The 27,599-nt window shown below is 41.6% G+C and overlaps 1 protein-coding gene across 1 annotated transcript; it reads left to right on the forward strand.

Moving 5' to 3' along the window:
- Nucleotides 1-776: 776 nt before the first annotated feature.
- Nucleotides 777-3,616, forward strand: LOC147419258 (uncharacterized). The gene is made up of 2 exons (XM_086506045.1): nucleotides 777-1,511; nucleotides 3,225-3,616. The coding sequence occupies exons 1-2, from the start codon at nucleotides 816-818 to the stop codon at nucleotides 3,438-3,440; spliced, it is 912 nt and encodes a 303-aa protein (XP_086362171.1). The 5' UTR covers nucleotides 777-815; the 3' UTR covers nucleotides 3,441-3,616.
- The last annotated feature ends 23,983 nt before the right edge of the window (nucleotides 3,617-27,599 follow it).

A 27,599-nucleotide genomic window follows, 5' to 3' on the forward strand; every position in this document is an offset into this window, starting at 1 on the left:
CCAACACAATGAGCATCTATGAGCATGGGTATCTGAGTATCTCCAATAGAAGTATCTATTTGTGAGCTTAGGTACTTTAAGAGTGCCTATTTTGTGTGTCCAAGTGCTTTTAGAATAAATAAATAGCTTTGTTGGTTCAATCCCCTTGTGTCTTAAAATTGTATGTTTCAGCTTTGTAATCTCCCATTTGTGTGTTTACAAATCTACCTTGCTGCCTAAAGCTACTTATATGTTATTGAGTTCTTTAGGCATCCATATTAGATTGCATTAAGTGCAATTTTGAAATCCACACACACACACACACACACACACACAAATCATGCGAAGGTGATCGCGGTTGAAAGTAGTTTTGGGCTTTCTAGAAGAAGCCTTTGAGAAGGAGATAGGCATCCATTTGACTTTTTGATGGCCAACGTTGAAATCTTCTCTGGCTTTCAGCAAGCCAACAGGACCCTTCACCTTGTTTACTTGAGCAACAACGACAAGCGCCGACGATTGATTGGTTGAGGAAAGGCACCTACATACACCTCATGTGATTCATGAGGTGTCAATATTGTCAAATAATGTGGAAAGAGCTTATTGGGGGCAAGCTGGCATGGGTGTGTAGACAACGCATGCATTCACAAGGCTTTTCTGTCAAGAAAGCCAGCAATAAGTCTGGGGTAAGAGATGATCTTAAGCAAAAGGGCTCATCACGCACACTTCATGGTTGACTTCAGGCCTAAACAAAAAATAAGCCGCCTCTGTGCTCTCTCCCCTATAAGGGGGGGCAAAGGCATTAGTGAAGGCTGCCTCAAAAAAGGCCGGCCAAGGCTATGGCGGCCTGGGCTCGAATTTCCACCTCCTTCTCATCACTACCCACCACCACATCGCCTTCCTCCTCGTCGCGCTCTTCCTCCGCTTCGCTTCCCCCCCTTCTGCTCGATCTTGCCGACGAGCTATGGTATTACCGCTCTGTTATTCCCCTGCCCCCTATTGTCCTCCCCTGTTTTCCGGATTTCGCCCCGTCTCCCCCTCCCGACACAAGCACCCTCATCGCGCAGTGCATGTACGATGGCGATGGTGTTGGCGTTGGCGTTGGCGATCGCGCTCTCTCCTCTTCTTCCTCTTCTTCGCCGCCCCCTCCTCCCGCAGATCCGGAGCTTACCATGTACCCTCCTTGGTACGTTCCTGCTCCATCCGAAGATGCAGATCACAAGGAAAATGGGTACCTTGCTTACAATTATGGTTATTCTTCGCTGAGTGATAGCGATGAAGATGAAAGCTACCGCTATCCAGGTTATTCTCGCCCCGCTGCAGGCGAAGATGAAGAAGCTTACCATTACTATACTGCGGCTAGCGATTGGGATGATGAAGATACCTACAATGGCTACCCGGCACTCAGTGACTGTGAAGAAGATCAGCCATTGCAATTTAAAGAGGATCAGCTGCCCAGGTACCCGCATGCGCCACTTGAGCCAGAGGATGCGCTTTCAGGAATATATGATGTCGCTGTTCTTCTCAAAGACCAGGTTCGTTTCTATCTCTCATCACTTTCCGCATCAAGATTGGAGCATGCACATACATACATGCATAAGCGCAAAGACACATATGTTTAATGTGCATGCATTCACACAGACACGTAGATGAAGAGCAAGAGTGAGAGTCCTTAGGTGACGCATTGCTGTTGTTATGAATGATGACAACAGCATTGCTGTTGTTACTGTCGCACAGTAACGGAGCCATTGTGGCATAAGAAAGTTCTAAAGGAAGTCAGAACAGATCAACTCACGTCTATATGTTTTTTTGTGGACGTGGTTCACATTTGGTAATTTGTGGTTCTGTGTGCTGCACTTTTTGATGTGGCTGATGTCTCATTTCAAGATGCATGTCTTCTCTATTTTGCCGTGGTCTCTTAAAAACCAACCACCATGGTATCGTTATTTGTCTCGTATTAGATTGTTTTTTGCCGGATACTCTGGACTCTTCTGTTTCCAATATGATTATTTCCCATGTGTCTATGGCTATAATGATCGTGGTTGAGGCTTTTATTAATATTTTGTAGGGGAGGTCAACCTGATGACGGCCATGTAAAAGAGGGGGCCTGTGTGGGGGCCTTTTGGGGTTTGGTGGTGCTGCAGGCGGTTAGAGCTGCAATGGTAGACATGTTAAGTCTGCAAAATTCATGAGCAACTGGCGATGAGGGTGAGAAATTAAATTGGAGGCACTTAGAAGTAGTACTGCTTCTCCTTGATTAATCTGGTATTTAGAGCACCTCATAGAGTAGTTGTGCTTGACTTGGTGCAAGCTTGGTAGGAGGTCTGAATCTAGCTGGGTGCAGGATGGGCAACCGGTCAGGGCGTTACAGGGGGCACATATATTGCTCACAAAATAGAAGACAGCATATCACAAAGCAACTGTATGAGGTGGTGGCCAGCTTGCTTGGTGGTCAATATGGAGGTATTGCATTGAAAATAGCCTTGATGACCAGCGAGTTTGTCAGGTTGAGCCATAGCTGCCACTTGCATGTCGGTTGGTTTAGCATGGTACATTCCATTATTGGACAGAAGGAGCTTGCCGTTTTGTTGTGAGTTGAGGTTGAAGGTACATAGGGGATGGTCAGGGGTTTACATTTTGCGACTCTTATTGGTAGCTTGATAGCATAGGACTCATTGTTGACTTGGGACACTTCTTATGGTTTTTGCTGATTGGCCTTGATAGGACTTTTTGTGCATGTTCCCCAGAGTTGTTACTGGAATTTTGGTGATTTCACTAGAGTTGCACGTTACGCTTGAATGCAAATCAACGTGAAGGCTTTTTTGGAGTACAGGAGTTGATTATAAGACATGCTCCGGTCCATCCCCTCTCTATAGACAATTTTGGGATGTGCTTGGAATCTTGCTTATTGTTTCTTTTTGTGATTTGCTAAAAAAGTATGTGATTACTGGGCCTTGGCTGGCTCTCATGCCTCAAGAAGTCTCAAAAATGAATTTTTTCAAATGCATCAAAATAAAATTTTTAAAATATCAACCTTGGTATTGTTTAAGTGGTTTTTTCATGGTGAAACTAATGCAATTTTCACATTACAAAAATGACTAAGATTTGCAAAATCCTCCCTAATATTACTAATTTTCAGTAAAGTGTGCTTAATATGGCTCCTCTAGCCAATAGGGGCGGATAATAAAGGGGCATTGAAGAAAGAGGTTGTTCAAGCCAAGCTTATCGGTGTTTGTGTGTTGAAACAGCATTATCATGAGACGAGAGTGACCCAGAAGCTTTTTGCAGCTCCATCAACGCAATTTCAACATGAAACAGTGTCGCAAATGCCTGCTCTCCCTCACTTCCAGGTTTCGTCAGGTAATGATCAGGCAGACATGAAGGAAAGTTTGAAGTTATGGGCTCATGCTGTGGCATTGACTTTACCTTGGAAAGCAGCAGCGCAAGCAAGGCCGCTCTTGTGAATAATAGACATTTCTTTTCGATTAGCTGCAATAATTGCCCAATGGGCCAAACAAATTCATCTGTACAGAAATTCTGATATTATCCCTAGGTCCATAAAATCAGGGGATAAATATTCCATTCACACATCAGCAAATTCATTATTTATATTTTAATAAAATGGTGTTTTTATTCTTTAGTTTTCTACGACCTCATGTTGTGACGTACTTATAGGAAGTTGTGCTTTGAGAATATGTGCATTCATTAGAGGGAAGTTGTCCTCATAGTTTGAAGGAGACCAAGTAGAAAGTTTAATAGTGAGCGGGGTTGATGGGCATCCTTACTCTTCAAAATTGTAGAATTTCATGATTTTTTGGGCATTTTAGTGTATTTCTTGAAGAGTAGGTCACATTATCACGTGTTAAAAACGGGCAAAATACCCTGAAATGGGTAAAATGCCCGTCAAAAGGCAACCTTGGTAGTGATGTTAGCAAAATCTGCTATGATTTGTGAAGAACTGAAAGGAATTTTTGAATTCAGGCCGCAGTCGGAGCAAAACATTTTTGGGTATGTGCATTTTTAATCTGGTTTAGTTTTGGCATGAATTTTTGTTACTCTCTTTTCTTTTGTCTGTGTTATGCATGCAAGCTTTTGTGAGCGGACAGATTTATAGGCCTTACAAGCTTCTATCTGTATCAGAAGGTGTAATAGTGTGCATGAAGATTCACCTCGTTTGAACTGTTGATGCATCAAATGGGTGCTCATGGTTAGAAAAAGAGATCAATCACATTGATTGTCAAAATTCAATATAATCATCTACAATCAACTGCCATATGGCGAAGCTGCCGTTTGCCTCCAAATAATATGATTTTGCCACGTCATTGTGTTGAGAAAGAGCAATAAAAGAAAAGCTGAAATGTTCCAATCAAGCTTTCTGTAATCAAATTGAATGGGCTTTCTGAAAGAGGCCCTAGCGAAGTGAGTGAGGAGTACATTTGATATCTTCTTTGTTCTTTAGTTTATGAAATACCCCCTTCATTTAAGAGCCTTGGCTCTCATATGACATATCTATATCTTTATACTTCATATACAGGGGGACTCAGGTTGCCATATTATGGCCCATCCTTCACCCGATCCCCCTTTTCTCCCTTTGCATAGAGGTAGAGGGAGAGAGAGAGAGAGAGGCCAACAATGAAGGCGGAGGTGGAGGTAGAGGGAGAGAGAGAGAGAGAGGCCAACAATGAAGGCGGCACCTCCGGACTAGTTTTTTTTATTTTTCAGTTTGTAGAATGCTCCCTTCATTTAATAGCCTCCAATGATCTTTTTATTCTTTTGTTTTAGAATGCCAACTTAAGCCTTCACTTTGTTTTTGTGATTATAGTGGGAAAATGAGGTTAAACATACAATCTGCCACCAATTTGCAGTCGAGTAATTGTAGGGCGCCAGCTTCCGTGAAGGCGTAGGAAAAGGTCCTCAATCGACCTTTCCCTATAATTTGGGTGACTCATTGCGATTGACGAGGTCGGGAGCCACGAGGACTCCAAATTACGAAAGGTCGATTGAGGATCTCTCCCTCCTGTCAAGTGTCCAAGGAAAGGGGTGCAATGAAACTATGAGTGTGGCGAGGTCGTGGAGAATGTGCCTTTGAGTGGCGAGGACGTGGAGAAACTGCCTCTTAAGTGGTGAGGTCACATGGTGTATCCACTTCACCAAATCCTGCATCCACTTCAACTTTGCTTGTTTCCTTTGTAACCTCAGTAGTCTCCTTACTGAGTATATCTTAAACAATAATCAGTATTGGATCTTTACATTTCTGTTGTCCACCTGCACCACTTGCCTCTTCACCTGCAGCTTTAATTGTAACTGCATCTTCAGTTGACTGCATCTAGACTTCTGTTTTAGTTTTCTCCAACATTATAGTATTACTCTGAGTATGCAGTTGTTCAGGTTGATGATGTTTTTGTTGCTCCAACTATTGCAATTCCTCATACTGTTGTTTCAGTTCATCATACTATTGCAATAATAAATTCTCCTCCTTTGCTTCTTCCTCCGCGTCAATACTTACTTCCATCTCAGTTGCAACCTCATCCATTGTATGTTCTTCAATGTTCTGAGCCAACACTTCCTCAACATGCTGCTGCTCTGTCTCATTCTCTTGTTCTGTGATTGGAGCTGTATCTTCAATAACGCATTATCCATCAGTATCACTTCACATTCAATACCTTCTGGTTCAGGTTGATCATGAACCTGTTGTTCCCCCTTATACTTTAACTTTATGAAATGATCTTTCCGTTCAGTGAACTTCTTCTGCAACAACAAATTTTCTTCCTTCGCCTCTTCTTCAACAAAGGCTTGGTATGGCTTACTAAACACATTAGCAGGTTCATGTTTAGGTTCAAGTTTAGGGTCACGTTCATATTTCTCTTCAAAACGATTGAAGAAAGATTCAAGATAGGATGCAAACTTTGCAACCATTACACATTGCCTCTTAAACATATCCAATATCTCTATATGTATATGAAACACTGCGAAACCTGATTTAGACTTCGTATGCCAAATAATTGATTTTCTTGAAAATTTTGATCAAGAAAAACCCAAATTGATTCGATTCAAGGCTTGAAAATAATAAGTTGAACTTTCACACATTAAAAAACCAGCAAGATGGCTTGCTCACATCTCCTCTCAAAAACATAAAGAAATCCACTTTGTAGCTGCAAATCTCTCCGATCTCTGAAACTGAAAACTTTTGACTTCCGCTCCTTGAAAAACTTCCCTTATGTCATCAAACATGAATACATAAAACCAATGAGATATAAGAATATCAACATCATCTCCTCCATCAACAACATCACATAGAAATGTAGAACCATCTTTAGGAAAACCCACTTCACCATCATCAAGAACTTGCAAAAGGCTTGCATAATCAACAATCAAAACCATCTCCTCAGAATCAACAAAACCATTGACATAAAAAACATGACCACATAAAGAATACAAGTCTTCAAGAATACCATCAGTAAACTGAACTTCAGAGAAAAAAGATGGACTTCCAATCTCCTTGATTGAATCCTCAAAAGCACCAACATCATAAAGATTGTTCACAACATTATCATTCAAGACACATTCTATAACGTCAAATTTTGAAGAAGACTCCACATTGTTGATTTAAGTAAGTTGAAGATTCACATCTTCAATTTGATTATCCTTATCCAAAATAACTTGCTTAAGACAATAAAGAATATGCAAATCAAATTCAGCTCTGAAGGAGTACGAGCGGAAGTGCGATGCGAGAGAGAGTGCGAGAAGAAGAGCACGACGATATGGTGAACTCGCTCTACTGTAATGAGTAGAGCATAGTGAGTTCTTATTAGGTTTTTACAAAAGAATATGTGTACATACCTGGCGGCCCGCCCACTTACCTGGGCGACCACATTGGGCTTTATACCCCAACAACCTCCCACTTAAAGTCCAATGTGGTACTTTAAGTGTGAGAGAAGCTACTATACAAGCTAATATACAAGAGATGTAGAGAAGTGATGTACTACCCTACACCTAACTGCTTGCGAAAATGTGCAAAGCTCTCTGAGGGAAGTCCTTTTGTAAGTAGATCAGCAGGATTTTCTGTGGTGTGAACTTTGACAAGCTGAAGTTGCTTATCCTCGAGCATTTCCCTGATGAAATGATACTTCACATCCACATGCTTTGTCTTTGAGTGATAAACTGGATTGCGAGCCAATTGTATAGCACTTTGACTATCACAATATAACACAGACATCTCTTCTTTGATTCCCAAATCTGTTACTAGTCGATTAATCCAAATTGATTCTTTGCATACCTCTGATGCTGCAACATATTCAGCCTCTGTAGTAGACTGAGTAACACAATCTTGTAATCTAGAATGCCATGATACTGCTCCACCAGCCAATGTAAAGATATACCCTGACGTAGACCTTCGGTTGTCTAAGTCACCTGCATAATCTGAGTCTGTAAAACCCTTTACACTTAGCTCCTGACTCCCATAGCATATACGCATACTCTTTGTAGCTTTCAGGTATCTCAATATTCCTTTCACTGCCTCCCAATGTTTCTTGCCTGGGTTTGACATGTATCGACTTACTACTCCCACTGCAAATGCAATGTCTGCGCGAGTAGCAATCATTGCATACATCAAACTACCCACTGCAGACGCATATGGAATCTTATCCATTTCAGCCTGTTCTTCCTCAGACACAAGACAATCTTGTTTGCTAAGTTTCACATATGGTGGCAATGGAACACTCAGTGCCTTTCCCTTCTCCATATTGAAACGTTGCAAAACCTTGTCAATATACTCTGTTTGAGATAACCAAATCAACTTCTTTGATCTGTCTCTCTCAATGCGCATACCAAGTATATGACTTGCCTCACCTATGTCTTTCATGTCAAACGATTTTGCCATCTTTGACTTCAAAGCTGAAATTTCTTCCAAGTGCTTGCCAACAATCAACATGTCATCCACATACAAAATAAGGATCAGCCAACTACCATCCTTAGCCTTCTTTGTATATAGACAGTGATCGAACTCACTACATTTGTAGCCTTGAGAAAGCATAAACTTGTGGAATTTATGGTACCATGCCCTCGGTGATTGTTTTAAACCATAAAGACTCTTTAACAACTGGCATACCCAATCTTCCTTGCCTTTCTCAACAAACCCTTCTGGCTGCTGCATGAAAATTTCCACATCTAAATCACCATGCAAGAACGCTGTCTTGACATCCATTTGGTGCAACACCAAATCTAATATGGCAACCAATGCAAGAAAGCATCTCAATGTAGTCATCTTGACCACCGGAGAGAAGACTTCATCAAAGTCAATGCCTTGTTCTTGCTTAAAGCCCTTGGCAACAAGCCTTGCTTTGTACTTTGGCTGACTATTATGAGCGGTGATCTTATACCTGTAAACCCATTTACAAGGTAGATCCTTTTTGCCCTGTGGTAATTTAACTAGCTTCCATGTCTTGTTTTTATGCAGAGCTGTCATCTCTGACTGCATGGCCAATTGCCAATTCCCGGAGTCCTTCATTTGCACTGCTTCCTTGTAACATGAAGGCTCATTGCAATCAGTCAACATGACATAGTTCATAGATGGAACAAACCTATCAGGAGGTCGCGTGACACGTCTAGATCTATGCACAATAGGTGGCTCAGGCTCAGCCACAACCTGTGGTTCCACTCTATCCTGTCCTTGCTCCTCTTGAGCCCTGACATTTTGTCTTGCACGTGCAGGTCCATCTTCTTGGAAGACAACTCTTCTAATCTGCTCAAGCCTATTTGGTTTAGAATGATATTTGGATTCATTAAAGTGAACATCATTGCTGCGGACAACCTTTCTGGATTCGAGATCCCAAAGTCTGTACCCCATCTCACCAGAATTACCATAGCCTAGAAAGATGCACTTTCTACTCTTTGGCTCAAGTTTGTTCCTAAATTCCTTTGCAACGTGAGTATATGCCTCACAGCCAAAGACTCTGAGATGCTTGTATGAGGGCATTTTGCCTGACCATACCATCTCTGGCACTGAATCCTTCTGCAAAACCTTGCTAGGAGATCTATTTACAAGATGAAGAGCTGTTGATACAGCTTCAGCCCAAAACCCATTTGGCAGCTGTGCATTAGACAACATACTTCTGACCTTCTCTTGTATGGTCCTATTCATCCTCTCAGCAACACCATTTTGAGGAGGATTGTAAGGAGCAGTAAGTTCACGTTTTATACCTTTTGACTCACAAAAGTCCTGAAAGGTTTTTGAAACATACTCTCCACCATTGTCAGTGCGTAAGCATTTAAGCTTCTTGCCACTCTGATTCTCCACAAGTGTCACAAACGTTTTGAAAACACTAAATGCTTCATCCTTGTGCTTGAGAAAGTAAACCCATACTTTCCTCGAGTAATCATCTATAAATGTCATAAAGTAAGAAGCTCCCCCTAGAGATAGGTTAGGCATAGGTCCACACAAATCACTATGAACAAGTGCCAACTGTGTATCTCTTCTGCCGCTTCTATGCTTATGTGGCTGCTGTGTTTGCTTACCATACAGACAATGTTCACAGAATTCAAAATCATTAAATGAAAAGCCAGGCAAATAACCAGAACGAGACAAGATTTCCATTCCCTTCTTGGACATATGTCCTAACCGGCTATGCCACAAAGAAACGTTCGGCTGCTCGGTTACATTGATTACATTTTTAGAGACATTTGATACATAAATCATGTAAAGTCCTCCAGACTTTACTCCATGTGCTACTATCATAGAACCCTTGGATATCTTCCACATGTTCTGTCCAAAAGTGGTGACGTAGCCAGCATCATCAAGTAAACCTGTGCTGATCAAGCTCTTTGTGATTGCGGGAACATGTCTCACATTCTTCAGCGTGAAAGAAGAGCCATTCTGAAACTTCAATTGAACATCTCCAACACCTAAGATCTCACATGTCTGCCCATTGCCTAGCCGAACATGATCTTTAGTGGGCACATAAGAGGTAAACCACTCTTTGTTTGGAGACACATGAAGTGATGCCCCTGAGTCTATAATCCAGTCACTCAGTGCATTTCCATTAGATGCTGTAAGAAGAGCTGAGTCCATTGTATTCTTCAAGAAGTAGATGTCTCCTGACACTAGACTGTCATCCTCTGCAACAGTTTTTGTCACATTTATTTCTTGAATCTTCACTGAGGACTTGTTCTCCTCACCATGGTCTTCAGCTTTCTCTTTGCCTTTTTCTGCTTTCCATTCTCTGCAGTCTCTTTTCATGTGACCCTTCTTGCCACAATGGTAGCATTCTATGTCACTCTTGCCTTTAGCACTGCGGGACTTGCTACGAGACTGATTCCTCTTTCCACCTTTGTACTTTTCTTTGGTCCTTCCCCTGACAACTAAGGCTGTTCCTTTGCCTTTGTCCATTTTCTTTCTATTGGTTTCTTCAGTAAGCAGACTTCCTTCTACACCTGCTATGTTCAAACCATCTGGAGGTGCATAATTACTCAAAGCTGTGCGAAAAGTGTCCCAACTTTCCGGCAATGTGATCAACAGGAACATAGCTCTAACAGGTTCATCAAACTTGACACCTTGAGCTGACAACTGACTGTAGATTGTGTTGAATTCATTCAGATGATTGGACATAGGTGTCCCTTCTTTCATCTTCAAGTCAACAAGCTTCTTAAGCCAGTATACCTGTGAATCTGCACTCTGCTTCTCATAAAGATCACTAAGCTTTAACCATGCTTGATAAGGCGACATCTTGTCTGCTACATTGAAGTAAACGCTTTGTGCCAAAGTCAGCATAATGGTAGAAAGTGCCAATTCATCCATTTCGCTCCATTCATCTTCGTCCATATCTTATGGTTTTATCCCCTTGAGCTTTATAGGTTTTATCTGCTTCTTTTGTACCAACACGTGCCAAATCTGCTGCTTCCACAATGGGAAATTGGTTCCATCCAACTTCTTGATATTGTAAGGAGCAGTGTCCTGTGATCCAGCCATAGCTATGCTTCACAGTAGTTTACTTTCCTGGGAAAAATTCGGCAGAGTTTCCCCTATAAACTGACCTCTGAACCAATATCAACCTGTCAAATGAACCAAGAAAGCTTCAGATTTTGCATAAATTTTGGCAGAGTCTCCTGTGTAAAATGGCTCTGGTGTACTAAAAAACAGACCAAAAAATAGCTCAAAAAAAAACACTGTCTCTCTGACACTGTAAGCTGCGGGTAAACCTGTCCTGCACCTGTACTGTCTCTCACTGTCCTGTCACTGTCTTGTAAGCATAGACTGCGACAATGCCTCAACGACAGTAAAGAAAAGATGCAATCCCAACTGTCTAACTCACATTCAATACATCCTAGCTGCCTATCTAAGGGTGCTCGAGGGATCGCTCCAAGACCTGTATCACCGAAAGAATCTCAACATTCAAGAATCCCCCAGCTCAATAAAACCTCACTCGACCCTCAACAAAGGCTGCAGTAAATCTGACAATACATAGACTTCCCACAAAGTCATATATCCATAAATTTCCCACTGTATGCTGTAACCGCTGCGGCGGTTGTTTGCTGCGTGACTCACAGCCAGCAAACCCTCAACAGACATACATCATCTCTGACAATCCCATGTGGAAGTACCTGCAATGTCAGGAAGAAATCTGGAATATCAAGCAGCAAACACAAGCTACCTGATGAACTAGTGGATGTTGCCTACAGTCTGTGTGTAGATGCGCCCATGTCGTATGTGACACGCCTCCAAGAACTGTGAGCCGTCCTTCGATGTGTAGACAACCACAAATCAGCACTCTGGGAGTGTAGATATCCTCAACACCTGCAGTCGTAGGCCGAAAACCCCAAATTTGCAGAGTCAGATCTGCACCCGCTGAGACCACGTAGTCGAAAATGGCCTGCGCAGAACTTTGTCAAAGCCGAACGGTAACCGAGATGACCTCAGAATGAATTTCTGAGCACACCAAGCCCTATGGGCCCTCCCACAAGATTTGGGGCCGTGTCTTTGCCTGTCGAATTTCACTCCAATCTGAGCTGGTGACTCTAGCCTCCTGCAGTGCTGCCCCGAGCCTCGATCTGAGCTCTGATACCAGTTGAAGGAGTACGAGTGAAAGTGCGACGCGAGAGAGAGTGCGAGAAGAAGAGCACGACGATATGGCGAACTCGCTCTACTGTAATGAGTAGAGCATAGTGAGTTCTTATTAGGTTTTTACAAAAGAATATGTGTACATACCCGGCGGCCCGCCCACTTACCTGGGCGACCACATTGGGCTTTATACCCCAACAAGCTCGAATTTGAGAAATCTCCACAATCAATGATGCCTTCTCTTCTTGAAGTTGACTGATTTTGAAAACCGCTTCATTAGCCGCAACTATATTTGAATACCTCTCATTTTCCAACTCCAAAGAAAGCTTATGGATCATCTCCGCTTGATAAATAACATGACTTTGTAGTTCAACAAATTTCGTTACATAACTTCTTTGAAAATCAGTAATCTCAGGATCACGGACCTGTATTGTGGAACTCTGTAAATCAAGGACCTTCAACGTCAAAACTTGTAATTCAGGGACCTGAAGTTCAAGATCTTTATCTTCACAACCTGAATAAATCATATTTACTTCTGGAAATTGGCTTTTAGTATTCAAAACTCCAAAAAACACTTCTCCATCAACACAAACACCCTCCTGACTGTTGTCACTTGCGGGATACTCCTCATCAAGATACATCAAAAACTGATTCATCACATCATCCTCATCATCATCACACATTATGTCTTTATATATCTTCACCTCTTCTACTTCATTACACTGAAATCTGATCTCTCCCCGAATTTCATCCTCTTCAAGATTGATGTCCAAGGTTGATATATGGGTTTGTATGGGATATTGGTGGCTTCTCTTGTTCACCTCCACTTGGATTCCCTTCTTCTCAATCACCAATTCTTCTTTTGGATAACTTGACTTCTTTTCCTGCAAAGAGGTGAGTCTCTTTGATGTGAGGTTTGGGGATAGCTGGCAGTCCTCTTGGCTCCTTTGGATCATGATCTGCTCCTGGCTTCCTCCTTTCTTCATCATCTTTCGGACTACATCTCCCTTGCATTGAACAACATATCTTTCTTGAATCAACTTCTTCTCTTCAATAATCCGTGTATCTACAACTTTGATCCCATATTTACGAACATCAAAATCAGGTTGAAAAACTTCAGGTGCTGAAAAATCAGATTTAGTTTTTTAAACTACAGGTGCCTGAAAAACTGTTGGTATATGAAAACTAACAACTTGAGGCTGTTTTTAGATTGAAACAGTAATAGGTTGTTGAAAACACCATTGAGAATCGTCATCACTAAGGTAATCATCAAATTCTTCATACTTCTCTGAAAGACCTTCAACCGCTTCTTGCAACCTTGATATCCGCCTTCCATTTGAACACGACTTCTTCTTCTTACCAAATCGACTATTATGCCAGTTGTGTGCATCATCAAGAAAATCAGAAAACCAATCTAGATCTCGATCTCTTCTCTTTTTGAATCTTGTATAACTCATGGAAAACTCACTTCCATGCTCCTCATTTGAAGACTAGTATTTTGAAGAGGCATCTCTTTCCTTAGACCCCGTTTCCTTGCTGTTCAGTGCATCCGACTCTGTCTTCTCAATGTCAGTGTCCATTCTTGTTGCGCTCTGCCTTGTTTGTGTAACCTTTGGTTTCGGCCTTGTGGATGGTCTGGCTATCGATTTTACTGCTCTTCTGGATTTGTGGGGCAAATCTATCTGTGCTTTTACATGTGGTAGATCAGCAATCATTCCCAAGTAGGAGATTCGAGTCAGCATTGGTCCAGCGTTCATGTGTCTTGCTCTTTTGGCTCCCCTTAAGATTTACTTCTACTATGTTGTTGAGGAGGTAGTTGCCAAAGTAGCAGCTGACCACTCTTCTTTCTGCTAAGTCCATTGCCATTACTACTGCCATGTGCAACAGTGGTTCAATGTATCTTGGTGGCTTCTGTACTTTGCGCTATGAGGCACAACGGCAATTCTGTTTCTAAGTAGATCAAATCTTGATATGTCACTTTGTGTCCTCTTTGCTTCAGAAAGGCTTTGTCGTTATCTATTGCTTTTGTCTTTTGCAATGGATTGTGTGTCCCTTGCTGCAGATGGAGAGCTTCATTGATTATTTTTGCGGTGATTTTAACTTTGACTGTCACTATTTGTCCATCAGGGTGGCTTACCCATTGTATTGAATAGAGCTTATGAGTTCATGAGCCCTTCTGAAATCCATTCCCCATGGCAGTAGTCGTAGAAAGTTGTCCAACTGTAGGCACTTGGCCCCTGCTTGCTCTTCTGACTTTTGGTGTAGGGAATCGTGTAGTGTCCACAATTCCCTTGGAAAGATGATGGTCTTTACTATCTTTCCGTCCTCTGCTTGAAATCTTTCGATGAATATATTGGTCGATATTGCTTCGAGCACCTGTTCTGTGATATGGGCCTTCTCATTCGAGGATATATCTTTGATCTCATATGGTGGTGCTCCCAACCCCCTTTGTGCTTTCCTTCAAGGTATCGTGAGGTCAGTTTCAGATTGGAAACAGGATGTAGCAATTGATCACAACTGTCGGAAAGTTAAAGAAAATGCAAACTTTGACCATAAAATGAAAAATGAGCATAACTTTGTCAAAAATACCTCAAATTTGACCAAATTTCACCACTGCATCTAGGATTACTATAGGCACAAAGGCATAGTGGTAAAAAGGTACATAGATCGCGATCCATGTTAGGAAGCATTTTGCAATTCCAACTAGGAAAGGTTGTTCCTGGGCATATGGGAATGCTACTGTAGAATTTTCTCTGGTTTTAGGATTTGGGAACATGGATCGCGATCCATGCTGGGCAACATAATGAAAGATCTGATGATACTAGTTGGTAGGGCTCATCAAGATGGTGCCTTGGTCCAAAAAAAATGGAATTTGGATCATTCATTTAGTACTTAGGCCAATTATTGGAAATCATCTTCAGACTTAGAGAAATTTGGCAATTTGATGTGGATTTTGAAATCCAAATGACTTGAAACTTCATGGCTAGGCTTTGGTGAATATACTGGGCTAGATGGTATGAGTTTTTCTTTGGTTGGGCAAAAAGGTACATGGATCGTGATCCATGTTGGAAAGGATTTTGACCACAGCCTCTTGCACACATGTTCCTATAGGTCTTCCTAGCACACTGGTGAAATATTTTCAAATTTGGACATGTTTTTCCTGTGTTTACTCAATTTCCCACTTTATGGCCATGTGTTTTCCGTCTTGACCATATTGGTTTTTTGTAACCACCTTTGGGCACTTCCTTTGACTGACATCTGTTGTTGCCTTGATTCTAGATGATTTATGTCTGAAAAGCACAACGTTGCCTAGCTCCCAACCAATTTTCACCAGATTTTGAATTCATCTGATGGGGAAGATTGATCCAGGAAATTTGCACAACTTTGTAGGTACTCTTTTGCTTTGTTTTGATCACACTTACACCTTTAGTGTTACATCTCCTTGATGCTTGTCCTTCATTTTATTCTGGACTCCCTTCTGTTTTAGCTGGATTTGGAATAGCGTCCTAAAAAATTCTATTTGCTGCTCTGGGATGTGGGGTAGCTTCATACTCTTCTCCTAACCCTACTCCATGAGTTTTTTGCTGGAAACATACCATTTTTCCTTTGATTACTACCGAATGACCATTTGCAGACTGAAGGTAACAAACCATGAGAATTTGATGATTTTTAAAGCCCTTTTTGTGACTATTTTTGTATGGTTAGTCATATTTTTGCACCCCCCAGCTAGTGAACCACTCCTGCCTTGATTTTAGCAAAAAGGTACATGGATCGCGATCCATGTTGGGAGGCATTTTTAAATTTTAGCTAATGGAAGTTGTTCCTGGGCATATGGGGATGCTACGGTGCAATTTTTTCTACTTTTATTGTTTGGGGAACATGGATCACGATCCATGTTCCACCACCTTTTGCAACTGTTTTTGTGCTGCCTGATTCTGCCACCCAGTGACCAAGGGTCTCTTGATGAAAAGTTTTTGGTTTTGGAGTCCCCCATGGGCCTTGACAATTCGTAGATTTTGTGCCTTTGGTCTGCTCTGATCTGTTGTTTTGGTAATGTTGATGTAGTATGGGACATACATACATGTTCTTGTAGGGTTAATGATCATACTTGTCGAATCCAACGTAGTAAGAGCTACCGAGGTAGTCGCAGCAGGCGAAAACAAAGCGGAAAACCCTATGCTTCTGTGGCTCTCTCTCTCTCTCTCTCTTTATCTCTCTAAATGAAAATGAGCTTATGTTTGCTGGTAGTGGCCTCTAAAAGTTGTGACCCTACCTTGTCTTGTGATTGACGGCTCTGTTTTGGTTGCCACACTGAAATTTCTTGGATGTGGTCTTCATTGTCGAGGCATCCGGTGAGCTAGTCTGTTTTGGTTTCCATACCCACTTGACTTCTTTTGCTTGTCAATGTTGAGATTGGATTGGCCTAGGTTGCTTGACAAAAGCCTTGGGCTTGTCGAGGTCGAGTTTTGAGTGATGCTTCGTGGGTGGGCTTGCATTGTCATGTTGTTTGGGTATCCATAATTTCTTTGGATTGGTTTGCATAATGGACTTTTTTACCCAAATTTTCCTGACCACCGTTGGAGAACATTGTTGGATTGGATCAAATGGTGATTGAAGAGGTTCCCATACATAGTATGTTTGTACAAAGGGTATGGAGAAAGATTGGTCATCTCGCCTGAGCTGCAAAGTATTATCATGCCAGTTTGGTGTGGCTTGATAAGTGCGCATCCATGGAGTCCCATAATAACTACTTCGTTAAGATCCTTATCCTCGACTACATGAAACTAATGAGGATAAACTGTGCCGTCAACCGTTAATGGTAAATTTACATGTCCTAGACTGTCCATTATGCCTTTGTTGGCCACTTTGAGCCCCATAGGATTTGGCGTTAGAGATTCCTTTGTTAATTTCTTGAAAGTGGAGTAGTTGAAAACATTTGCTCTTGCCCCAGTGTCCACTAATGCAGGCTCAGTGGTGCCATCAACAAGTTGCAGCATAATGCATAAATCCATGCCATCTAACCATGTAGCCTCTGTTTGTATGGATGCTATTGGAGGGGAGTTGATACAATTGTTCTGTTGGGCCTTTCTCTAAAGGTTTGCTTGCTCCTTCCGCTTTAATATTCTGATTTTGGCTCCATACGGTGCCTGTTTATGAATGTCATGGGCTCGACCTCTCCACTGAGCTGTTGCATATTATTTGGAGTAAGTCTCATTGTATGTATAAGGACGTTGTTTGCGTGGTCTGGCATGACCTTTAAGGGGTATCGTGTACTGACAGATCTCTCGATCAATCCCCTTTAGGTTTTTGTATGACCAAGCAAACACATCTTTATATGTTCGGAGTGTATCTATCAGAAGCTCCTCTTCTTCTTCGGTGAGTTCCGTGGCAATGTATGCCGGTTTAGGTTCCTTGCTTGGTTATACTAAGTTTATGCATTTGCCTTTTTTAGGCCCATCATATGAAGTTCCTGGCTCTTTTGGGTCTCGTTTGGGTTTCTGTTGCACCACAATGTTTCTATCTTGAATAATATACTTCTTATAGTGGGAAGGTGCATCAAATTTATCATCGCTTGATTCCTCATCAGTTTCCAACTCTGTTGTCCAAACTTCCTTCAAAGCTCGTTTCAATTTATTATACTTGTTTTTGTGCTTGGTTTTGGACAACTTCGTTGCTTTTTCGGTAATACTCTCCGTTTGTGGTTTTTCTGTGTTCTTCTTTTTCATTTTTGTTTTGGTTGAGTCAGGTTTCATGTACCTCTTTGATATCCCATCTTTAAGGCAATCGGTTGCTTCAACCAACCTTAAGTATTGCGTTTTGTTGGTTAACAGAGGTACTGAGTATTCTTTTGTCTTGTTTCGTTTGTTCATGCATTTATTCCAATATCTATGATGTTTTCGAGGATTTTGGCGATAAATCATAGTAGATCACTTGTCCTTAAGCACCACATTAGGCATAAATATCGACCAAATCATTGGAAATCATTCCATTTTCAAGCACAAATCTTCAAACTTTATTTTCTTTCACATCCCATTTTTCCTTCTCACAGAAACCCAAACTTTTTGAGAGGATTGTATCGGCCATAATTTGAACAATTAATACCTGATTTGAGCACTGTAAAGCACCTGCTCTAGCGTATGCTAGACACCATCAACCAAAAACCTGGTAAAATGTAACCGATCATTGGGTAGTCACCTCAAGATTGGTTCAAAAATAGCAGAACCAACCCTCAACAAATATCAAAATGTCCATAACTTTTCCATCTGGGCTACGATCAATGAGCTGCAAAGACGAGCTTGGAGAGAATTTTGAGTACTACATAATCAACCCATAAAATTTCTCTTAGACAACATATGAGCATCCCGGATTTCAAGCATCAAAAGCACACTTGTTGTCCTCAAAAAGCATATCTAGCATACATTGACCTTTTATCGTGCCCCATCACTACACATGTAACATCTACATCTCAAACATTCATAATTTGCTTTCTTAAACCTTATTTCTTATTGTGGAAGTGGATGAGCATATTCGTCCACCCATAAAAAAGAGGGAGATTGCTTACAAGTGATTTTAGTCGTGTGCTTGAAAGAAGAGGGAGACCTACATTGGAAAATGAGGAAAAAAGTAAGAATGATGGTAAGAAAGCTAAAAACTAATGGAAATCAATGTCACTATAGTTGTGGGTGGCGTAGACATAGATGTAGGCATATTAGGTCAAGTGCATGAGTTCTTAAAAAAAGAAACTCTTGATGGTATATTCTTGGTGGAAAGGGGGAGTGTGTTCCATTTGCACTTCTAGATGGTCATATGGATTCTAGCTAGCTCTCTTATTTAGGCTGGGATAAACATAATCCAATTGGGGGCAATGTTCTTTCCTGAGTGTTGAGACAAAAAAAACCTTGCACACGTTTGAAGGTATGGTTGGGTATTGCTTAAAGGACAATGGCAAGCCTCACTTTCAAAAAGTTTGCTTTTATCATTGAAGTAAGAATCTAACTAACATGGGTCCTATAATTGAGAGAATCACGCATGCTAAGATAGCAAGTGATGATGCAAATGGAAGAGGCGATGAGAGGCAGCGAAGATAGGCGATGACTACATGCCCCTCTTGTACAAAACCAAAGAAATTACTATTGCATCATACTGTGCAGTTTTAGTAGTGAGATTTTTTCTCTGCATTACATTTTTGTCTAACATTGAGTGTGTGTGGATTGTAGATGAGCAATGTGTTAGGACAGTGTTTTGGGTATACCTTTCTAGGCCATGAACATTACTTTAAGTGAGTGCACTATTATCTAGGGAGATGGAAAGAGCTGTGAATATATCCCAAAAACTTTTAAGACCACTAAAGGTACACAACAAGAGGCCATCAGAGATAGCGACGACCACATGGCCCTCCTGCACCTCTTGCACGGAACCAAAGAAATTGCTATTAAATCGTACTATGCAATTTCACTTTTGAGATTTATTATCTGCATTATATTTTCTGTCTTAATATTTTTGGTGTGTGTATTTTAGGTGATCAATGTGTTAGACAGTGTTTTGGGCATACCTTCCTAGGCCATGAACATTACTTTCATGTACAGTGAGTGCACTAATATCTAGGGAGATGGGAAGAGGTGTGAAACTATCCCAAGAACTTTTAAGATTCGATCTCTATAATTTGAATAAAATCATATGGCAAAATAAATGGTTATGTCAAATCTCTCTCTCTCTCTCTCTCTCTATCTATCTTATTGGGTGTTGAAGAAAGAAGTATGAAGTAGATGGTGTGTGTGATGTGAAAGAGAAGGATTCAGTATAGTGTGAGTCCTAAATTTTGAGAGTTAAGAGCTGAGCCATTACAGATAATGCACACAAGTGGCATAATAATCGTGTGGGAAGAAAGAGGATGGCATGCACATTTGTAAGGTGTATATCAAGGTTGTAAGAAGCAATTGAAGGTGTTTCACAACAATATGAAAATGAGTTTGATAATTATCTTAGTGGTGATGATCTTAATTGTGTTCTCAATCATTAGGAAGGGAATGGGGTATAGAAGGGCCTCTTTATTTGCCATGGGATTAAAAATGAGATTAAGGAATGAGCAAATGGGGGACTGCCACGTGGATTGAAACGGTGGGTGTGGCAGGCTCTAAAATTGAGTGGTCAAACTTATAGGCCTAGAGGTGGAGGGGTCTTTTCTTTATTAATAAAATGAGAAAATAAGAAAATTTGAACCTTTTTCCATAAATCTGGGATAGAAACCCACTCTTTCTCTCTCTAGAGGCTATTGACTCCCCCCCCCCTCCCTCCCTCCCTAGAAAGGGGTCTTTTGTTGGAATTAGGGTTGCAGTGAAACACAGACAGCTTGGAGAAGAAGAAGGAAGCTCAAGGCACACAATAGAAGTGCATTACTTAGTGTGCAATGGAAAGATAGATAGCCCTAGAGGCGTATATACTATGCTTGGGGGAAAAAACCTCCTAAAGAGGGAAAAAATGCCATGGCGGTCCTAGTGTGTTCACACAGCACTACCACATGTATATGGTAACAAATCCCCCCTGGAGTGATGCGGTGAACAAGAGCTGGCACATGAGTAAAGGGAAGTGCCATGCCCTGAGGACATGATCAGTCCACAAAGGGGTGTAAGCCCAAAGATTTGCGGAAAGCTTCAAGCTTCTCACGAGACAATGCCTTTGTGAAAAGATCTGCAAGGTTGTCCTGTGTTGGCACATAAGCCAAGATGATCTCTCCTGCTGAGAGCCTCTCCCTGACATAGTGGTAATGCACCTCAATGTGTTTTGTGCGATCATGAAAAACTTGCAACTGCCAATGCGCCCTGACTATCAGTGTAGATAGTGTTGGCAGTGTCCTGTCCAACACCCAAAGCAGCCATAAGGCATTTGAGCCATACACACTCAACCGTAGCTGTGAAGACTGCCCTGTACTCAACCTCACAACTCGAAGTGGCCACAATAGGTTGCTTCTTGCTCAACCATGATATACATGAACTGCCAAGCATGAAACAATAACCACTTGTGGATACTCGCATGTCAAAACAACCAGCCCAATTTGAGTCCAAAAAAGCATGTAAGTCTGGAGGAAATGATCCCCCCTTGGGATAAAACAAGCCAAGATGTAAAGTTCCACTAAGGTAGTCAAAAATCCTCTTGACAGCCTGCCAATGCTTAGACCCTGGGCTATGCATAAATATCCTGACCTGTGAGACTGGAAACTGAATATGGGCCTCGTGTTGCATACATAAATGAGGCAGCCAACAGTAGTTTGATAAAGATTGACATCAGCAGGATTGCCAGCATCATGTAGACTCAACTTCAAACGTGTTTCCATGGGAGTGGCAAGAGGTTTGCAATCCTCAAGTCCAAACTTACATAGCAATGTCTCTATGTAACTTTTTTGACACAAGGCAATACCACCATCATACTGTTTAAACTGTATACCAAAGTAATAATGCAACAACCCCAAATCTTTCATCTTGAAAGTAGCATTCAAATCAGCCTTAAATTCAGCAATATGTCTCTCATTTGGTCCAGTGATCAGCAAATCATCAACATAAAGAACCACGATGAGAAATACATCACCCTCACGCTTTACATACAATGTGCTTTCTGTTGGACTGTTACAAAAGCCTTGTTTGACCAAATGAGTGTCAGCTTTCTCATACCAAGCACGAGGAGATTGCTTCAACCCATACAAAGCCTTGTTACATTTGCACACTTTGTCCTCTTGTCCTTTTGTGACAAAACCGCGAGGCTGCGTTACATAAATTTCCTCAAATATGTCACCATTCAAGAAAGCAGTAACAATGTCTGATTGATGTACATCCCAACCAAAATGAATTTCCAATGCACATAGAAAACGCACAATAGTCATACAACAAGTGGGAGGAAAAGTCTCTTCATAATCTATGCTTTTTTGATGTGCATAACCCTTTGCAACAAGTCAAGCCTTATGGCGATCGATCTCACCATTCGGCTTGCGTTTCAACTTGTAAGCCGACTTTGTACCAATGGCCTTTTTGCTAGGAGGCAAATCACATAAAGTCCATGTGTCATTTTCTATAAGTGCACCATATTCTGATTGCATGGCAGTCATCCAATTTTCTGAATTCTGTGCTTCATCAAAAGACAGAGTCTCCTCAACATCATGTAAGCTAGACACAACCAAAGCATAACAATCTGATGCATAAGATGCATGGCGAGATCCTGAACGAGTACGACTAGACAAATGAGCATCCAGTTTACTGTCACGCAAAGTGTGCGCCACCCATTTTGGCATACCTCTAGCCTGCTTATTTTCAGCCCTTTCCTCATCAATTACATCATGTACATCTGCATCATTAATAGGCTGATCTGTAACATTTTCGGAAACCCCCATAGGCTGTAAATTTGCCTCATTGGGACTTACATTCGTATTTACACCACTGAAAAGAGGCAACAACGTGCCATAAATGTCCTGTGAGCTTACATTACTGTCTCTAGTACATGACAGCAAGGGCTCAACAGAATCTTCCATAAACACTACATCCCGTGAAACCAGAATACGCTTTGTTTGCGGATGATATAACCTTTAACCTTTGTTTTCAGCACTATAACAAACAAAAATACATTTGACAGCCTTATCATCCAATTTTTTCCGCTGTGTTTGTGGCACCAAAGCATATGCCAAACAATCAAAAACACGTATGCTTCATATGGAATAATAGACTGCAAAGCTTTCGTAGGACACCTGTTAAGTACATAAGTGGCACACATGATGGCCTCAAGCGAAAAAGAATGCGGCAAAGCTTGACTTTTGACCATACATCGTACCATTTTCGTCAGTGACCTGTTTTTCCTCTCAGTAACACCCTTTTGCTGAGGTGTATAAGGCACTGTACATTGGTGTTTTATCCCACGACTAGCCAGGAATGCATTAAATTCATGAGACATATACTCCCCCCCTCAATCGGAACGGTGGGTGCCCATAGTACATTTTGAGACATTTTCAGCCATAGCCAGAAATTGTTTGAAGCACATAAAATCTTCGGACTTCGCTTTAAGAAGAAATACACATGCATGCCTTGAGTAATCATCAAGAAAGTCACAAAGTACAGGTAATTGCCCAAGGATGGAGTTTGCATGGGACCACAAACATCACTATGCACAAGCTACAACCTGCATGTGGCCCGAACTGAACCATCCTTTGGAAACTTAGAACGCTGCATCTTACCCAAAATACAGCCTTCACAAACATGTTTGACAGGCGCTTCAAGAGACAGCAAAGAAGCAACCATATCAGATTTCTGCAAATGCAGCAAACTAGCAAAATTCAAATGACCAAAACGTGCATGCCAAAGTTTTGCATCTGAAATAGCCCTTGAATCTGCATCAACATTTGCAAAATTTTGTCCACACTTGTCATACAAAGTGAGCTTATACAACCCACGGCACAAAAGGCCAGATGCAACAATTTCATCACCAAAACTAAGATCATGAACTGTACATTTGTCATCCACAAGTTTGACTACAAGTCCAAATCTAGCAAATGCGGATATAGACAAGAGATTCTTCTTGATCCCAAGTACATAAAGTGCATCGACAAGTGTGAAGGAACTGCCATTTGCAGTAGTAAGCACAATCTTTCCAACTCTCTGAACCGGATAAGAGGCATTGTTGGCACAAGTGACTGAATTCCCATCAGACTCGAGAGAGGTAAACAATTCACGATGTGAGGTAATGTGATTTGTAGCACCACTATCGAAATACCACGCATGTGAATCTGCAGCAACTGACAAGCATGCATCATGGACATCAGGATTGTAAGTGCACTCTACGCTAAAAGCCCATTCTGCATCAACATTAGCATTACAGTCTCCTTTCACAGAAGACTCAACAATGGTTGCATTTGTAGTGGAACCAGAATTTGCAGTGGAACCACCCTCTTTCTTCATAGCCTCTTTGGACTTCAACTTTGCTCACGACTTGATTAAGTGATCATTAGCTTTACAATAATGGAAACGCATTTTCTTTTTGCCTTTATCACTAGAATTGCCAGACGAAGTGTTGCTAGTAGAAGCATTGGGAACAGAAGTTTTACCACTCGTAGCAGAACCATAAGAAGTGGTTGCATTACTGCTACCACCCTTTCTTTGAGAAGCAATAAAAGCCTGTTCAACTGCATGCTGTCCAGTCTTGTTTTTTCTTGAAAGTGACTCTTGCAACAGCAATGTGCATAATGCATCAAACTTGACAACTTCTGGATTTCCTTGGGTCATAAGTCTCCAAGTACTAGCAAAAGTCTGGTAAGAATCTGGTAAGGCATCAAGAACAATCTGCACAAGGGAACTGTCTGAAATGACTTCACCTGCAAAAATAAGTTGCTCATTGATATCCTTGACACTAGCAAGGAAATTGTCCATATCATCTTCCTCATGCATAATCTTCGACTCCAACTCTTTACGCAGCAAAGCAATTTTAGCCTCATTGCGACTTGCATAAAGAACTGCTAGAATATTCCAAGCCTGTTTTGCAGATTTTGCTAAACGAATGTGAGGAACAATGGTGAGCTTCACAGACAACGCAATCAATGCATGAGCATGCGCATCCTTTACATCCCAACGAGCTTGTTCTACCGTAGGCAAAACAAATCTAATAGTAGCAATCCTTGCAGCAAGACCTACAACATCCTCAACATCGCCTACATCCTTAGACCCAGGAGGTACATCAATGCCCTGCACAATGTTCCAGACGCCCTTTGACACAAGAACATGTTGCATCATATCAGCCCACATAGAGTAGTTGTCCCCATCCAACCTGTCCTCAACAGCAAACATCTTGAACACATCTGTGTTGTTGTCAGCCATGGTAAATGTTGCACCTGATGTGAAAACTACCAAAAAATAGGAGAAACGGAGCGGGAACAATACGTGCTATATAGCACAAACTGTAGAAGACTGTAACGCACCTGTTATGCAAAAATTGGCACAGAAAATAATTCTGCACAAAATGACAAAATTGCTTGTGCAGACCTGCCTGTAGTGGAAACAAAGGCCGAAATGAGCCCGAATCAGAAATCTAAGCAAACTGAGCTCTTCGGGTTTTTCCCAAAGTATTTGTCGACCTGCAAACGATCGCCAAACCTCACTGTAATCGGATAAAGTGAGCAGGCGTGTGCTGGAGTAGCTGGGGACTAAGCCCGATAGGACGTAACCTGCTCTAATACCAATTATTGGAATTAGGGTTGCAGAGAAACACACACAGCTTGGAGAAGACGAAGGAAGCTCAAGGCACACAATAGAGAGTGTATTACTTAGTGTGCAATGGAAAGATAGATAGCCCTAGAGTGATGGGTGTTGTCATGAGTTTTTTGGAGCAAGGGATTGTGCATATGTACATACACATGCATGGTGCATCGAATAAAGGATTGCCCATTTTCCAGAGCCAGGTTGTTATGTGGGGCCCACATGTGTATAGGTAGGGCAGCATGTACATAGTGCATCGATTTTCACTATTACCATACCAGTGTGTTTTTTCTACAATAAGGAGGAGTTGGTAGCGCGTAAAAATTCTCGAGGAAGCTATCCGCGGGCCCATGACATGAGGTAAGCAGGTGCATCAGATGGCATCTAGTGGCGTCAGGACGTTTAATGGGGTCAATATTTGCACGTGGATAAGTATGGACACAACGTGGGTGTTTTCTTGTGAGAATTATGCAGAAAGTTCATCATGAGGACCATATTTTGGGGCCACTTCATGTGGTTGCAAGACGCATTATTGGAAAAAACTGAGTGCCAGGTGTGCGGATGATGCAAAAAGGTGACAGCTATGCATTGCGAGGTCAGTTTTTGGCCTGTTCGGGGTCCGTTTGAGGTCATCTAAAAGGCCAAGGGTGCCCAAGTAAAAAAGCTAAGTGTGGGAACTAAAAAACCAGAGAGAAGACCAGAAAAAACGTGGAGAAGAGTGGAGGAACAGCCGCAACTGTGTTTCTGGGGTTTTTGGAGCCTGTTTTGGCCGTAAACTGCTCATCCAAGGTCGGATTTGAGCACTTTGACATTGTACACTGGGGTTTTGGGCCGTTCCGGACGCGATGGCGCTGTCCATTTTGCCAAATTCCTCACTATTTTTCTGCTGTTTTTGCTGTGTAAGTTTCGCCGGTGAGTGAAGCCGCTGCTTAACTTTGTGGTTGTATCTGGTGTATTTCTCAAATACTGTGTAAACTATTTGCCCCATTGGTGTTGGCCAAGCTCATTTGTACCTAATTATTAGAAGTTCTCCTCTTTTGAGCTGAGTTTTTTGGGTGTGTGCGTGTGTGTGTGTGTGTCTGTGTGGAGTGGACAAGTGGGTATTCTCTCTCCTCCCATTCCATAGGTGTGTTCCCTGTCTCGGCCAGGTGTGTGTGTAAGCCGAGTGGTGCCCCATAGTGTGTGTGTGTATCTTCCCAAGAGTGTGTGTTGGGTTGTTATAGAGGCGTTCTGTGTGTTTCCATCCCGCTCACAACATATATACTATGCTCGGGGGAAAAAACCTCCTAAAGAGGGAAAAAATGCCCCGGCGGTCCTAGTGTGTTCACACACATCACTACCACATGTATATGGTAAAATCTTTCAAAAAATGTGATGTCTTTCAAAAATAGTGCTGACATTCTCTCTCTCCTCTTTACTCTCTCTAAGGCTACTACATCTACTCTCTCTCCCCTTTAGCCATGAAGCCTACATCTCATTCTTCAAGCCCACGTTTCCCTCCAAATACCTCTTGCAATAGAGGTTTGAAACCTCCCTTCTCCATTGATCACTCAGCCTTACCTTCACACCTCTGTAGAAAGCTTTAGATCTACAACATTGGATACTTCTAAGGCATCTTTATCAACACCTCCGTTCTCCATTGATCACTCAGTCTCACCTTCACACCTCTATGGAAAGCTACAGATCTGCAACATGACTGCTTCTGGAGTATCTTCATCAACACCTTCTTTGGTCCTTCTTCCTCATCTAGATGTGAAGGTGAGGTTAATCACTCAACCTCACCTTCAAACCTCTAGATGAAGGTATAGATCTGGGGTAGTAGCTTCTTCTTGAGTATCTTCATCAACACCTTCCTTGATCCTTGTTCCTAATCTAGATCTGAAATGATGGCTCCTCACTTATCCACATCAATTTGGAGGTTTGGCATAGGGGCATTGTTGGGTAAGATTATTAGGCTTCTTCAGCATATGCATTGGTAATAACAGTGATCTTCATTCCTACTTCCAATGTTCTCGTATCTTTGCTCACTCACCATGCTGGTTTTTGTTTCCATCTTGCATGTAAAGATTTGCAGCAGTGCCATTGTCTGTCTTTGTATACATCTTATCATTTCTCGTTATGCCACACTAATAAAAATTGTGTATATGAACTAATCTTCATTTTTGTCAAAGCATGTGTTGCATTGCTTTCATGGCTTCTTTAGGTGCTCAACAACGTGGGAGTTTTATTGACTCAATAAGTTGCACCAATGTGCAAGATGATAGCAGTTCTTCACTTGCTATCATGACTACAACTTATTTATGTGGGTAAAAATGCAGCTAAGTTCATGCAGTTTACACAAGGTATCA

This window comes from Adiantum capillus-veneris, chromosome 29, assembly GCF_014529385.1.
Source record: "Adiantum capillus-veneris isolate H3 chromosome 29, ASM1452938v2, whole genome shotgun sequence".
Classification (NCBI taxonomy): domain Eukaryota; kingdom Viridiplantae; phylum Streptophyta; class Polypodiopsida; order Polypodiales; family Pteridaceae; genus Adiantum; species Adiantum capillus-veneris.

What these genes read in the sequence shown, in the direction of transcription:
- LOC147419258 (XM_086506045.1), top strand. Translation starts at nt 816, where the DNA reads ATGGCGGCCTGGGCTCGAATTTCCACCTCCTTCTCATCACTACCCACC. An exon ending in CTGTTCTTCTCAAAGACCAG is followed by an intron (nt 1,512 to 3,224) that starts GTTCGTTTCTAT and finishes GTGTTGAAACAG; the next exon opens with CATTATCATGAGACGAGAGT.